The 16,870-nt window shown below is 40.2% G+C and overlaps 1 protein-coding gene and 1 long non-coding RNA gene across 3 annotated transcripts in view; one reads left to right on the forward strand and one right to left on the reverse strand.

Moving 5' to 3' along the window:
• LOC141768337 (uncharacterized) overlaps positions 1-16,870 on the reverse strand; it is a 206,049-nt gene that overhangs the window by 181,450 nt on the left and 7,729 nt on the right. The window lies entirely within an intron of this gene.
• LOC141768333 (uncharacterized) overlaps positions 1-16,870 on the forward strand; it is a 91,800-nt gene that overhangs the window by 65,008 nt on the left and 9,922 nt on the right. For both annotated transcript variants that reach the window (XM_074636531.1, XM_074636530.1), the window contains exon 4: positions 13,201-13,406. In XM_074636531.1, the coding sequence (XP_074492632.1) occupies positions 13,201-13,406 (206 nt within the window). The remainder of the gene's footprint in view (positions 1-13,200; positions 13,407-16,870) is intronic.

Here is a 16,870-nt window from a genome sequence, read left to right on the forward strand (position 1 = left end):
ATAGCAAACAACAGTGTCCCCCAAGCAAATTCCCTAGGGTACACCATATACAAGATTAATAAATTACAATTTAAAAAGACTTCCTGTTACTTTAAGAAATATTAAAATAATGTGCACTGGGCATATTTTGATAAGATTATCTCATGGTTTATTAAATCAAAATGCAGCACTAAAATCAAGAAAGACCGCACTAGCCATTTTATTACTCTCTGTATCACTCAACCAGTGATTGATCATCTCCATTAAAGCTGTGCCAGTAGCGTCCCTCTTTATGTGTATGCTGAAAATCTGAATCAAGTTTTTCACTGAAAAGTAATGTGTAACTTGGTCAAACACCACTCTTCACATTACGTTGACAAGTAGAGACCAAATATCGATAGGAAGAATACTGGCACCCGGACTGTGTCCCTGGATTTTAAAAGATTCCAATCCAGGCTATAGTATTAAACTAGTTTAAATCCCTAAATTTTACGTGCTTATACTTACACATAACGTAAGTTGAAACGCTCCATAGAGCACTTTATTTCTACTTCTTTTCCCGTTTAATCACTATAAACCTGTACTTACTGTGCATCAAATGCAAATTTATAGCTACAAAAAGTACTGCACTGTAAGTTTTGTAATAACAGTTTGGCTAGAGTTGTAGATGGAGACACGCACCATCCCTCAACCCCCGTGACCCGCCCTAATGCCAAATTTAAACATCAGTAATGTGCACTGGGGTCTGAAATTCCATTGTGAAACGTTAGATTTAAATCTTGATGATATGCATCGTAACTATTGTAATCAGACATCCCAAGCTTCGCCTCCATTATTAATTGTCCAAAGCGTAATGATTTATTGTAGTCCTGTAGAATGATTATTAATTTTCTGGTTGATTATACCTGTGGGCGGCAACAACACTGCTCTGCATATAAGCATCTGCTAAATGAAAAAAGTATTCTTCACATGAAAAGATGTCCTTGGAGAAACAACAGCTCATTTTTCGCTTTAATCAAACATATGTAAAAGCGCTGTTGATTAAGGATACTGTGGCATGCATTCAGAGGGGAAATATGTAATGAACATTATCTGATTATTTTCTTTGTTCAGACTTGTAATTGGAAAGAAAAGTTGTATTGAGCACGCAGTTTAGTCCAAGTAACTGTTGTTCTTCTGAATCATTTGCACGCCGCAACTTGGCAAGTGCTGCACAACAAACTGCACCTGCACCGCAACAAAAACGTGCAGCCCCCAGTATATCACACTGGTGTGACACTGGTGGTTTACATTCCAAAGGAACAGCGGAGAGTGACAGGAGTGTGTGTACAATACAAGCTGCTCTCAGCCAGGCAAGTCTGGGTACGCCTGAGCCGCAAACAGCAGGCCAAGTTCAAACTTCACTTCAAGAATCACTGGGATCTCAACACTTAGAGGAATGCACAGGTGCAGACACTCAGCAGCAGACAATCCCAGCTAACACTTGATCAGTTTGACACTTTGCAGGGCCGATGCCAATGACAAGTTCCTGTGGGATTGTGATTGGGCCTCCTGCAACAAAAGAAAGAAGTCCATTGAGCTGCTTTTTTTTCCCCCGCCTCCGGTCTTGCAGTAACCTGGCCTAGAAAATCCCTCTACGCTCTCCTGCTCATTTACAGCATCGCAGCTGATGGTTGTGTAATAACACTTTTACTCTGATGAGCTTGGCATTGGTATCCAGTGGCATATTAATCTATCCATGTCCAATTAATCAATGCTGGATCACATGCTGGTGCTATTACATTTACTGATATCAGCTGACATGTTGTGCCTAGGATCAACCTTCCCGTAGAGTAGAGCAGTGATTTTTCAAAATGGGGTCCGTGGCTCTCTGCCAAGTTTTCAGATTCATTCATTTAAATTATCATGATAGATTTATTTATTTATTTATTTATTTTCAAAAGGTTTCATAGTTCAACGAGTAATATTTTATTTTTTAAATCTGCAGTATAATCAGCCCATTTGCCAGGAAAAAACGGTTGGCATAAGTTTCTGCAAACCACGGATACATTGAATGTGGACATTCTTGCATATAGTCAGAGCAATGACGAAGTATATTGAACGACTGTGACTGAAAGTTACGGAGTATGAAAGTTATGTCTTATAATAAGGAGTATAACCAGCACAAAAGTCTAAGGGCGGCAGGGGAGGGAAGGGTGGTGGATGAGTCAAACAAACAGACTTTCATCCAGGAGTAGGACTTTGCGCTTTTCTCGTAACGCTGTTTCACGTAACGCTGTTTCACGTAACGCTGTTTCACGTAACGCTGTGTAACGTTGCACGTAACGCTGTTTCACGTAACGCTGTTTCACGTAACGCTGTTTCACGTAACGCTGTTGTATGTTATGCTGTTTCATGTAACGTTGTTTCACGTAACACTGTTTCACGTAACATTGTTTCACGTAACGTTGTTGTATGTTATGCTGTTTCACGTAATGTTGTTTTACGCAATGCTGTTACGCTCGTTACGTAAAATTATGAAGAAAGTTTGCCATGGGCATTTGTTGTAACTTAGTAGTTACTTTGTTACGGTTATGTTGCTTTGGTATGTTATTATTTCAACACAAACCATCAAGTAGTTTTGTAGCCTAAACCTAACTATTGTGCGTTGCTGCAAGCGTGATATGAGGCTGATATGAAACGTATTTACGAAGCATTTCTTGGGATTCAGAAACGTCGTCATTCAACGTATCCCGTGGTTTGCAGAAATGCACAATGCCAAAAAAAATTCTGACGACAGGGTTGGTATAATAGTTCATAGATAACGTTTTGATCTAACAAATCTATAACTCTCTGCAAACATGTTTAATACACATCTAATATCTTACGGATACATTCTCCTGTGTTGTTCTTAGACATAACTAAGACAAGACTAAAGACTATAGGGGAAACCTAAGGGGAAAAAACGTCAAATTATTCCAAGGGTCATACATGAGGGGGTCCCCGGTATATTCTCTATCTTGTAAGGGGTCCTTAGCTGAACTAAAAGATTGAGAACCACTGGAGTAGAGCACATTGCATATATTTCTATATTAGCACATTTTGTAACTGTATTTATGAATATTCTGTACTAATCAGTCAGAAGAGAATCTCTGAAGAGCTCTATTTGCAGCTTCATTGATCACAAGAGATATCACTGTCCCTCAAACAAAATTTCCCAGGACTTTCATTAACTAAATTAGATTAAATATCCAATTAAATAGCTTCACTCATAAAATTAGAAAGGAAGGACATGATGTAGTGTTTTAATGATACTGATTAGGCATGTTGCTTAACATCACAGCGGTCTTATCCTAAATTAGCCCTGCATTTGTCTGGAATAGCACCTCTGACACACACCAGTGCCGAGGAGGGAAGACGGCACTTAGTTCACCCCGTCCTCTCTGGCCACTAAGAAGGAGAGACAGATTAATTAACAGACCTTTGCAGCCAATGAAGACAGGTGGCAATAATCCTGACGAGAGACAGATCTGAAGCCTCTCATACAAAACCAATTTCAACCGCACTCCATTTTTCAAAAGCTCATCAGGGTGAAGAACGAGAGAGTTGAACCTGTGTGGCTGCAGAATTTGTTTCTCTCTGATTGCCTTGTCAGGATATCTTATCCGATGGCAGATGACCAAAACCCCACCCTTCACAGACAAACTCCCTTTCTCTCTCTCTGACACACAAACTGTTCCACACAATGCATTCTGTGTCTTCCCCACTCACGCACGTCCTCTCGCACTGTCTTACACTTCCCCACAAAGATGCGCGCAGCCACAATTGAGGTTTCGGCCAAGTTTCAGTCGGTGAGCTTGTCAAGCTTTCCTACAAATGTAGTTTACAGTCGTAACATAGATATTTATTAATATTTGAAACTGACAGAGGTCGACAAAAGCAGGCTGCTCCTTTTTATTCCGCAGCTCTCCATTTTGCAGGCTAAAATGACTACTGTCACTGGAAGATTTTATCAGCAGTAGCCAGCTAGCTTATTAAGCTAACGTTAGCTCCATGAGGTGTTTGAAAACGCTGTCCGCTCCGGACGAGCACCCCATAAAAGAGTATTAGATATGCTACTGATATGCTAACTCTTGGCCTTGGAGGTAACACTGCTTTGGGTTGCTACTTTGGGCTATCTTGTAACCTTTCGGCTATCGGTCTGATAATGATTTAGCCTCTGGGGGCAACGGCCAATATTTTTGGGGTTCCGGGTATATCCGGGTAACAAGACATCTTCGGACATCTTCCGTGCACCAGTCATTGTTTAAAGTCCGATTAGCAATGTTTCTCAACACAATACACAAACATCAATACCTTTTGTAGGTGTTTTAAGTCCAGACGAGATTTCGGCTAATCTCTATAAACAGATATCAAAGAAATCTGCAAACGAATTGATAGCGTGCAAAACCTTGCAAAAACTCTTGTGAGACTCGCTACCTGACGATCTAACCATAACTTTTTTGCCAGAGTTTCACAACTTGCGTCTTACATTCTAGCCATGACCCCATTTCAGCTGATGCGTTCCACCAAAGCTCCCAGGAAGAGCTTTGGGCTTTGAAGCAAATTTCCTTTGTGGCCTAACAGTGGAATTACAACTTCCTGGTCGGTCACGTGATGCCGTTGGACCCAAAAATACTTTTTCCCAGAGACTTACATTTGGAAATGTAAATCTGTGGATCATTTTTTTTTAGGTAAATCAACTTCCCAGTACCAACACTTGAATAGCTCTTATTTAAATCATTAGGTCTTAAAAGTTGTAAAATGCACTAATAGCCAAATCCAAAGTTATTTCTGTGCTGCCGTTCATGTGAATGAGCCCCAGACCGAGGCTGGAACAAGGGCTGGGAGGCAGGGTTAAAGGAAACGCTACTGCGCTTGCTCTATGGGCCCAATGGATGAGGGAGATCGCGGGAAGATCCGGGTACTTTATCACTCGGCAGTCGAACCATTTTGGCTTCTTGCGCCACTGAGCAACTTTTGTAGAAATGAACAGCAGCCCACCTCCGATGCTGTACTTAGTTCTCTTTATAAATCCATAGCTCTGCCTCCTGCTAAAACGTGATTGGTCAAGACTACTCGGACTACGAACGGAAACCAGAACCCTTCCGATACCTAAATCTTGTCCCGATACCTACAGATTCTGCATTCGTATGCATATATGTTTATGGAGATTACTACTGTGTGTAGTAAACTAGTTAGCCAGACATGCTAACGTTTGCATTTGAGTAGATAACACACTGTTTAATCAATTCCCCATACTTTTGCTCTTGCCGCTTCAATGTTTGGAGATGTCCAAGGGCTTGCTAAGATTGCTATGATTTGGACATTCATTGGAGGGCTTAGGTGAATGGTCAATTCTAGCCACGACCACTTAAAGGCAAAGATTTCAACTTTTTTTTACCTGTGATTATTTCTTATTTATACACTGCATTGTTTTGTTGGTCTAATCCATCAAAAGTGCTGCTTCTAAAACTTTTCAGTTGACTCAGAAAATGTGTAAAACAAAAGTGAACTGGAAAACTAAATTGTTTCCGCAGAGGGCATCGATTCGGACTATTTATCTTGGTTATTATCTACAATACAATGAGGTTATTTATCTGAACAGAATAGACCCCACGTGGTTTGCAGCGATACAATCAGCAGCACATTATAGTAATGCTACTAACCGATGGCAATTAGTACATAATAATGTGCTGCACTTGCATTAATGTGATTGAGCATGTCTGCTTTAGGGATATGCATATGTAACATTCTTTCCTTTCCACCACTCCGGCTAAACCTCAAGAGAGCCTCAGTGGTCGATGATAGGATCCACCCTGACTGTCCAAACACCGCTCCCTCGGGGACATTAATTTCCAAGCAGTCCCACGAGTGAGTCAAAAGAGAGAAAGCTCACCGAGCATGAAAAGTAGGGAGTGGAAACCACACTTCTCTGTTGAAAAAAAAAAAAAGTCTCTCTTTTTTTCTCAGGGAGAAAGTATAATGGCAAATTAATTTCCCAGAGATTAATGTACAAGGTAAATATTTTAGTGTGAGTACTTATCTTCTAAAAAGTCAGAGGATGGACAACTCCTCTCTCCCTTCCCCCTGCCCTGCTCTCCCAGTGTGTGTGTGTGTATGTGTGTGTGTTGAAACAGCTAGATGCATGAGGAGTCTAATGAGAGAAGAGATTCCAAGCTGCGTGATGGCTCTCATCAATCACCTTTCTCCTTTGGAGGTGTGATGCCGGTCGGGGGAAGGGGCCACGCAGGGTCGAGTGGGAGGGAAGGCATCAGGCTTTTAATCTCAATAAGTTAATGGACTTTCTAGTCTGGTCCTGCTAAATAGAACTTCAGCCCTGTTGTTAGCAAACAAGCTGCACGTACGCGGGAGACTCCAGAGCTGCTTGACATTTCCACATTACACAGTTAATTTGTGTTGCAACTGAAATTAGGAGATCTAACTAAAGTTTGTCGATACGTTGATAACGGCCAGTTAAAGGTTACTAAGTACTGAGTTTAGGAAAACAAATCCAGGTCTCTACTGCAGCAGGTATGTGGTGGTGCACTTCCTTGGTAAATATTTTTGCAGCTTACATGGAAAATGTGTAATTCCTCATTTAGCTGAAGGCACATACAGTAATCATCCCAAACCACACAGGACACAATACCACGATTGATAACAGGGCTGCGCGTTATTGGAAAAAAAAAAATGACAATGCAATATTTTTTTTCTGTAATATATATATTGCAATGTGAAAAAATACACAATTTTCCCCCTAAATGTTTTCATTTTAAAGTTAAATGCATCAATCTGGTGCAGCAAAATTAAGAGGCTCGATCTACAAACAATTTTGTGTTCTAGTAAACAATTTAATCATAAACTCATTGGTTGTATGGCACCTTGCAACGTTAACCCGATGCACAAACAGGCAACTGAGGCCTCAGTTCACCCTCCTGGGAGAGTTAGTAGCCACAATGTTGCATCCATTGTCATGGACACATCAGCCACTTTAGTTTCCACCGTGTCATTTAGTTTAGCTGCGAGTTTGTCAGCTGTGTGTCTGCCTGGCATACTCTGTCAGGGTTTCCGCCAGTGTATTGCAACCTCGGAGTAACGTTGGCGAGTGTCCGGCCAAGAGAGAGGGAAACAGTCTGTGTGGAGAGCAAAGGAGGCGGAACACGTTGGTCAAAATGCATTCAGGTCTGACGATGATTTAGCTTTTATTGGTTTAAAATTAGCCTGTAAACTGGCTACTTGTAAAACAATCCGGTCTTACATGTTGTCTCTCAACTCAAACTCCAATCTCGTGTCTCAAGGTGCTGATCGGACTGTAAACAATGAGCAGCGATCGGAACAGGAAGTCTTGGTCCAGAACCCCAGAAACATAGCCTCTTGCAGATGTGTTCCAAGATTGCTTACTACTTAAAGTTGAACTGTTTTTTTATTGGATTCTGAGAAGTTTACTGGATCTTTTTTTTCTCTTGTAAAACTGAAACACATTATTTAAAAATGCAAAAGCTAGAACATAAATCTAACCTGTGTTTTTTAGCATCTGGAGTTTTTGCCTGGGACCTGTTGGCTTTCGTTAGAAGTCATTTTTGCCTTATTCTAGCACTTAGCTAGCATGATATCATGTACTATATGTAACCATCAAAACATGTTTTAGACTTTTTTTTATTTTCAGGGTTTTCATCTTCAAACATTCAGCTGAAAACATTAGAAAGTCAGCCACAGATACATTTTCTACTCAACTCACAGAGCGAACGTTAATTATTTAGCTAGCTACTGCTGATATAATCTAGCGACAGCTGTGATTTCAGATGGAAAATGATGATGTGCTAAGAAAGTGAAGCATATTCTTTGAAAATACAAAAGCTAAAACATAAATCTGACCTCTTTGTTGAATGTTTTTTCAATAGTTAGTATCTGGGCTGAGTTTTTGCCTGGGACCTGTTAGCTTTAGCTAGCAGTTGCCTCATTCTAGCACTTAGCATGATATCATGTACTGTATGTAACCATCAAAACATATTTTAGACTTCTTTTTCAAGGTTTTCACCTTCGAATGAGTCAGCTGAAAACATAAAGTCAGCCACAGATTAAATTTCTACTCAACTCACAGAGCTAACGTTGATTATCTAGCTAGCTACAGCTGTAATTTCAGATGGAAAAAGTGAAGGCCACTTGTTAGAAAATGAGAAGCCTGCTTTTGTCTACTTTTGTCTGAAATCGTGGACACATTTCCAAAAATTACTCTGAATTTTGAGTCGTCAATCTTCTGCCTTCCATTATCACCGTAAACTGCATACGTGCCGTCCTAGAATTCAAAGCTTGACAGGCATAGCAAAAGTAACAACAGAGGATGAAATTGAAAATGATACAGTGGTTAATCTGACCACGGTGTGCCGTATCATTCCTTTTTCTCTGTAGCAGTTTGTTCCACCCTGCAGCATTGCATCTGAGTACACTAAAACCTTTATGTTATTAGTGTTTGATATTGTATCAGAGATTGAAATGGCAGGTCAAACATGTGTGACCATGACTTTATAAGGATAATATTGTATTTGTGCCTTTGTCCCCTTTGCTGTACCAGTGTGACAGCTCCGGTTAATTAATTATCTCCATGCTGGACAACGTGTTGTGGTTGTACTTCTGGAGGGAGAGGGGGTAATGTGGAAAATATGCAGAAAATGTATTTGGGTTGACTGTCCGGCTATTAATAATGATTGTGTTTGGATAAATAGTGCCCTACTTTCAGAATCTGTGGATCTAAATATTCCCAATGGGCTGCCTCCCTCCTGTATTGATTGATTGGTATAGTGTTTAAAGGTCATAGTCATAAAACATCAGGATGTAATTAACACACTGTGATTTTTAACCAGTGGTTAATGCATTGCGTGTTGACTTTTTAAGTTATAGCTTCTCAGTCTGGTGTTTGGATTGCCGCGTGTTATTTGAATTTAAGATTAGGTGCGGAGGAGATGTAATTTGGTGTTCCTCACCAAAAAGGGGCAGGTAGGTCTGCCAGGCCTTGTGATACATATCCTCATATATAGTGCGTATTTAATCATGGTTTCCTTCAAGGAATAGATGGACTATTGTGTCTCCTTTTCCTCTGAGCCTCACTAGCCTCCAAAATACTAAAAACCCTGCTTACATTCCATGCAGAGTCACGTGGAGACAAGACAGATGTGATGGTTACTTTACTCAGCTTCTTCACAGATAAGTTAGTTTGGCTGAGGAAATACGATGAACGTATTGAGCTGCTTTTAACCCGATTCAAACTGGCTCGGCCTTGATATGTACTAAAAAGCTGATGTCCCACTGATGGATGCGATGCCAACAGCTTCATTTAAATGTCCCTTTTCAGGGTTTGTCACCAAAACGGAGTGACCACCACATTTGGTTAAATTTTTTAACAGCTTGTGTTATCATGTTCAATGGCTAGATAACAAAAGACAGCCTTCACCGTGCGGTAACACATTCGACTCTGTTGTTACCTCTGGAGTTGAGTCTATTCATATTTCCTCCTATGATTGAAAACACGTGTTTTGGTTTGTGAAGACATTTATCTGGATGTCTGGGCTTTCTTTGGCAGAAAGGATGGAATAAGCTTCCTCTTTTTTTTTCCTCCAAAGAAACTGGTGTGCATTATGAAACCAAATGCAAAAAAAAAAAGATTTATAAATTCATCATTTAGCTTTTGATTTATATATGATTAATTGAATAATTCATTTGATAGAAATCTAATTTCAAATTTAATCATTTCTGAATTATTAGTTGCCATGTTCCAAATGAATTGAAATTGATTTTTTTTTTTTTAAAGGTAATGACCTGACTGTGAACCTGATCTACAGCTTTGCCTTATCATGTTACAAATCAGCCCGAATGTTTAAGATGGTTTTGTTTATTAGAGCAGATTCATTTGAAAAAGGACCAGTTTGACCAGGGACGCTGGAAGTCAGTGGGTTCTGAGAGAAAGTCCGTTTATATGATGACGTCATAATAAATGCTGCGCAGTGTTCATGTTCATGTACAGTAATTTTCAGGTTAAATTTAAGGTTTTTGACTTAAAACTATGCAATTTAACATCATTTTGGACCATTATTATTGCTATAGATAACGCCCAAAGACAAAACTTTCCATAGCTGAATTATTATTTTATTATTTAAACATATAGGCTACAACAGCTTTCTTTTGAACATTTAATCCTTGTGGCAGTGGTTGCCCTGTAAATTCATATTCTGTATATCAAAAGAGCAGATTCAGAAAACTGAACATGGTTTTATCAGTGCGTAACATCCCACACAAACAACCAGTTCTGCCCCGGCATTTTAACAGAGTAACTGGTAGATAATTGGCTGTAATTGCCAATATTATGTTGTGCTTTTACAGGACGTGAACCTTGTATTGATAAATTACAGCCCCTTTTATTCTCACCCCTCCACCGTGCCGTGTGTCGGCTCGTCCGGATGCTCTCTACGTTGTTTTTGCGCCGTGCAAAAACACGCTGTAATGGCAGGGAAAAACCCTGGTTTTAGAAAAGCAAACGTCAACATACTGTATGTCGAAGCAGCCACAGCAACTGCACAGTCAACAACGTGGAGCATGAGAACTAAGGGGGAAGAGGGAGTGAGGCAGTGTGTGGATGACTCATAACCAGGTTACTATAGTTTATAATAACGCAGGACGGTGAGGATACAGCCACTTCATACGGGAGACGAGCAAGGATCTACCGATGCACATTCACCCCACGGAGGTTTATATGAGACCGTACTAAAATATTTTAATAATAAGCTATATTATATATATATATATATATATATATATATAAACGAACTGGACTTCGGGGTCAAGTGTACTCAAATCCGGGCCCGGGTCCCTGATGTGAAAGTACCCTACTACTGACTTGCGTGCCTACAATGGCTCAAACCCGATGGCTCCAGTAGGACAGGATGAAATGTGACACTACCACAGGATTTACAAATTCCTTGGCGGTAATGTTTATCTGGCAATCCTTACTATGCATTCATAATGAGAGATCATAATCTACAAACACAAAAAACAAGTGTTTTGGTTTTCATTTGGCTGCACCACTGCTCCACCTTGACAAGGGAGAAATCACCACAAAAAGAACCCGATATGAGTGGAAACCACAACCCAGTAATTTAATCAGAGCGACTTAAATCAAAGGAGGCAAAAGTTCAGGATCTGAATGCAGTGAAATGTATCAGTTCCTTAGAACCTCCTGACATAGCTCACTTGTGGAGGAGCAAGCCTAGACAGAAAGGGCTGAATAATGAAGATGGATGCATTCTGTTATCAGGCAGCCACTTACTGGGGCCTGATGTAACCTTAAACATTGAGGATAGCTCAGTTGCACAAAGAATCTAATTAATGAATAGCAGCCATGAAAGAGGACAAGGCGAAGTGTGCATTTGCAGATGAATTCCAGACACTAATCAAACGTTGTTCTAGTGGTTTGGTTTGTCTCCAGAGCAAGGCGATATTTGGCAAGGATTTAAGGCAATGTTTGCATGCTGGCTTGATGACTGCATGCATGCTTCATGCTTTTTATGTATGTGCCTGTGTGAGTATTTTTATGTCTGTTTGTTTTATTTCTGTTTCACTGTTTACCAGTGTTGTATATACAGTTTTTGAAGTGCCAAGCCAGAGGTAAAAAAAAGGACTGGATGTACAGAACAGGTGTGAGGTTGTATTATTGAGTTAATTCCAACAATAGGGGTTTGTTTACTCTCCATTATGGGCTCACAGTATAATTACTAGGATTTCTATATAGAGAAAATCGTGTCCTGTTTTACTTGATGCCGCTGTAGCTCAGTATCTATTCATTGTTTTAAGCTGGAAAAGCACTTCACAATTTAAAACCCAATGGCCACTACTCTAGTTTGTGAGTAGGTCACCATGGACAGTCAGTGTACATTACCTTGTAATGGTATCAGCTTGTTCTCATTCCCAGGGCGTCAAATACCGATGGGGTCGGCGTTTGAGACCCCACCGGGCTGACAATTAACTACCATGTAAACCCATCCGCGGCAACAGTAAACGCATAGGGAAGGTGCTGTGGTGACGTAGTTTAAAGAGCGAAAGAGACAGGGCGGGCGGGCGGGGATTGAGGCGGATGGGTCCAACAAACACAATGCTTTCATCCAGGAGACCTCTGTTTGTGTCCCTTGCGTTACATTTCACTTTCATTTTATAATCAGCTGATCGTTCGTGTCCTGCGTTCGCAACCGTCCAGTCACATTTGTAAAAATTTTGTAATTTTAAGCCCAACCATGTTGTTTTTTCCTAAACCTAAGTGATTTTGTTACCTAATCCTAAACAAGTGTTTTTGTTTAATTCACAGCATTAAGCATCCGTTTACTGCGACCGACGACAGAGGGCTATGACAAAGTGTCAGTATGTGACGAGTTGGGATGAGAACGTGTTGGGTTTAAGGTGCAAAACTCTTGCCTTAGACCCTGTTTACACTTGGTTTTAAAAATGCGTCGCGAGCAATCAGATCACAAGTGGACAGCGCAAACGACCACCAAATAAAACCCCCCCCAAAAAATGGCTAAATAAATGAAGTGAAAAGAAATGGTTATTCAGGGCGATTATCAGGCTAAGAAGAGTTTATAGCCATGCTAGTCGGCCGATGAGGCTGTGCTTCGACAGAGCTGTGATTTGAGCTAAATGCTAATATCAGCATGCTAACAGTGACAATGTTAAAAATGCGGATGTTTGGCAGGTAACGCTTACCACAGTCCCCATCTTAGTTTAGCATGCTAACATTTGGTAATTTGCTCTAAACATAGACTAAAGTTGGAGCTGATGGGAATGTCATTAGTTTTGCAGATATTTGGTCATAAACCAAAGTATTGGACCAAGTGAAATTTTGAGCTTCAAATTTCTTGAAGTTCATCTTCAAAGGGGGATCGATGCCTTCACAGGATTCCATGACAATCCATCCAAAGATTCGAGATATTTCAGTTTGGACCAACTGACCAACAATGCCATCCATATAGAGTCACACTGCCAGCGTTGCTAAAAGCCCTCTACAGTGTTTGTGGCTTTAGATTTTTTTATTATTTTTATGCATCTAAAACTGAAACCATCCTGATGAATGTTAAGATTTTCCAGTGATTAGACACAACAGTGTGACTGCGTGGTGAAGTCATGACACTTTGCTTTCTTCTCTCTCTCTCTCTTGTCCAGTACCAGCTCCAGAGGAGTTCTCCATGGCGCTCGGTGAGCTTCCAGTGGCAAACGTGGCTCGTGCTGATCACTGCGCTTGTTCTGCTGGGTCTGGTACCTTACGGTGTTTACTGCATGATGACCGCCTTCACCAGCCCTCCTCCTCCCATCACCTTTAAAGTGGCAGCAGCCTCTTTTGGCCTGCTGACAGAGATCATGCTGATCAAGTGAGTGTTTTTTTTTTTTTACCCTGTATGTATTAACCCGCATGTCTGTACTTTTTTAGATATGTCTGGTCTCTGGATGTGTTTTCCTCTGCCAACAATATTATCAAGTAACATTTCATTTTTATGCGAGTTTCAAAACAAGAAGTGTCGTGAGTGTCGGTGCCATCCAAATAATCAGCTCTAAAAACATGCCGTTGTTCGACCCCCAACACCCCCACCCCCACCTCTCTTGTTTTCACTTCTGCTTCTTTTCCATTTTGATATTGCTAATTGGGATGATGCCTGCGGTACTGTAAACCATTAGTAAATGAACAGTCTGTTTTTATCAACATCTAGCTTGTAAATAATGCATTAGATTCCTGGCATAAACAATATCTACTCTGTGATTAGAAAGCAACATATGGCAGACACTGTAATCAGATTACAAATACAGGTTATGTAATCTGTAGTTGTCTAAAGCAGCAGTAGCCCAATCAGGCTGATTTCTGAAGAATACCTTCTGGATTACTTTGAATTATGTCTGAATAAAGAGAAATAATAGTCCTAATAGTATGTTTGAAAATACTGTGACATATTGGCTGGCCTTAATCAACTGAATGCTTGGATTTAGACAAGCTCCCCTGCTTAATAACCTTCATTGTAAAACATGATGGGAGTAGTAGAAGTGATGTAACCCTCCAATCACCCTAAACTGCTTCTCGTGCCAGTAGCAAAATTAAAACTTTGTGTTCTACATCCGTCCTTCCTCCAGTATTTGTCTTAACTAAAATAAGAGAGGCTGTTTGTAATTAACTCAACAAGGCTCGTAACTTTTTTTTTCTTTCCCCCCATTAAGCGCCTTTGCAAGGAATGTGGCTAGTGAACTGGTAATTAATAAATATGGTTGCACTGGTAATGTGCTTCTGCATCATTATGTTGCTGAAGCCCTTATCCACGCTAGTAATGAGCTGTAATTTTATGACAGGAAATTGGTTTGTTTACAACACATTCAGCGGCTTCAGACGAGTCACATTCTTGGCAGATCTCGGCTGCAGGTATTCGCCCATTGTTTGTGTTGAAAGAGGTTCAAATATGTTGTCATGCCAACAGTTATGCTGTTAAAATACTAACACTTTGTTAATGTGCATGAATCACTCAAAATAACTAAGCTGTTGTTGTGTTGTTGTGGAGCTTAACAGCCCAAATCTTAATTGAATACAATAAAACCATTCCTCAGATATGTTATATCATTATTAGGGCCGTCAATCGATTAAAATATTTATTCACAATTAATCGCATGATTTCCATAGTTAATCTCAAATTAATCGCACAGAAACCCTCACAGGTACTGCATTTAGCATAACAAATATATGCTCCAATCATAACATGGCAAACTGCAGCCCAACAGACAACAACAGCTGTCAGTGTGTCAGTGTGCTGACTTGACTATGACTTGCCCCCAAACGGCATGTGATCATCATAAAGTGGGCATGTCTGTGAAGGGGAGACTCGTGGGTACCCATAGAACCCATTTTCATTCACATATCTTGAGGTCAGAGGTCAAGGGACCCCTTTGAAAATGACCATGCCAGTTTTTTCGCACTAAAATTTAGTACAAGTTTGCAGCGTTATTTAGGCTCCTTCCCGAGCTAGTATGACATGGTCCGGTACCGATGGATTCTCTAGGTTTTCTAGTCTCATATGATGCCTGTATCTTCACTCTAGCTTTAAAACTGAGCCTGCTACAACCTCTGACTCTGGAGGTACCCCGCTGCACTAAACAGGTTTTCTGTTCACTGATGCTTGCATTATTACTGGTACAATTGGAAGGTCGGTGGGTGCCCTTATTAGCTTTGGTGGGCCTCACAGATCCGTGCCCCATGGTGCTCGGTGCTGCCTGGGATGTGCCAGCCTCCTGCTGCCCCCTGTCAGGGTGCATCTCAGTCACTCTTCACCCCGAGGGTGGAAGTCCTTATGAGGAGCAACCCCCTCGTTTCTCACCCACCACACGGCCTGGCTGTCTCAGAAAAGATAAACAAGTAAACAGGATGACCTTTTTATTGTGGTGAATCCATGTCATGTACTCATGTGTTCATTTACTTGATGAAATGGCAACATGCAATAATGCCACCCAATTGGCAGGGGGGCTAAAGCATTTTGCTACCTTCACAGTGAATGAGCCTCTGTTTCTCCATTACCTGTTGTCAGTTGCCATGGCTACAACACAGTTTAGTTTGCTATAAAAGCAATGAAATTGTCCGATTTTGTCGTGATAGGCCAGTTCTGAATAGAATATTTGATCAAATATGCCAGCTGAGAAAGTATCTTTTCACCATAATGAGAAGTTATCGTCATTTTGTTAATTAGTGCAATGCTTTTTTATTTTTCTCCTCTGATCCTTTAAAGGAGAAGATTACCGATATTCTATATTTTTCTTAGTGTCAACAAATTCAGTGAAAAGACCGAAACCAACAATGAATTGATTGCTTTGTTGAATTTTAGGGGTTGTGGAATAAATTGTAATTAGTGTGTTTTTGTTCAGTTTTGTGTCTCTTTAGTTCAAAAGGAAAGTAAGTTGTCCTGCTAACATAAAGACATTTTATTAGGGCTGTCAATCGATTAAAATGTTTAATCGCGATTAATCATATGATTGTCCATAGTTAATCGTGATGAATCGCAAAATGAATCACACATTTTTTTGTCTGTTCAAAATGTACCTTAAAGGGAGATTTGTCAAGTATTTAATACTCTTATCAACATGGAAGTGGACAAATATGCTGCTTTATGCAAATGTATGTATATATGTATTACTGGAAATCAATGAACAACACAAAACAATGACAGATATTATGCAGAAACCCTCACAGGTACTGCATTCAGCATAAGAAATATGCTCAAATCATAACATGGCAAACTGCAGCCCAACAGACAACAACAGCTGTCAGTGTGCTGACTTGACTATGACTTGCCCTAAATTGCATGTGATTATCATAAAGTGGACATGTCTGTAAAGGGGAGACTCGTGGGTACCCATAGAACCCATTTTCATTCACATATCTGGAGGTCAGAGGTCAAGGGACAACTTTGAAAATGACCATGCCAGTTTTTCCTCACCAAAATTTAGTGTAAGTTTGCAGCGTTATTTAGCCTCCTTCATGGTTGGTGCCAATAGATTCTTTAGGATTTCTAGTTTCATATGAAGCCACTATCTTCACTCTAGCGTCAAAACTGAGCCCACTACAACCAAAATATCACTTCACTGTGCATTAATGCATGAATGAAATTAGTGGCGTTAAAACAAAATTGCGTTAACGTGTTATTATCGAGTTCATTTTGACAGCCCTAGAATTGATTCTTCTACTAAGTATTGTTTGTGTGGGTGACATGTTTCTTTCATTACAATGTAGTTTATTTTGATTCAATCTCACATACACTGTCCTGATGCTGTAAATACTCATTAGAGGACCAAATATGTATTAATCCAC

This window comes from Sebastes fasciatus, chromosome 5, assembly GCF_043250625.1.
Source record: "Sebastes fasciatus isolate fSebFas1 chromosome 5, fSebFas1.pri, whole genome shotgun sequence".
Lineage (NCBI taxonomy): Eukaryota > Metazoa > Chordata > Actinopteri > Perciformes > Sebastidae > Sebastes > Sebastes fasciatus.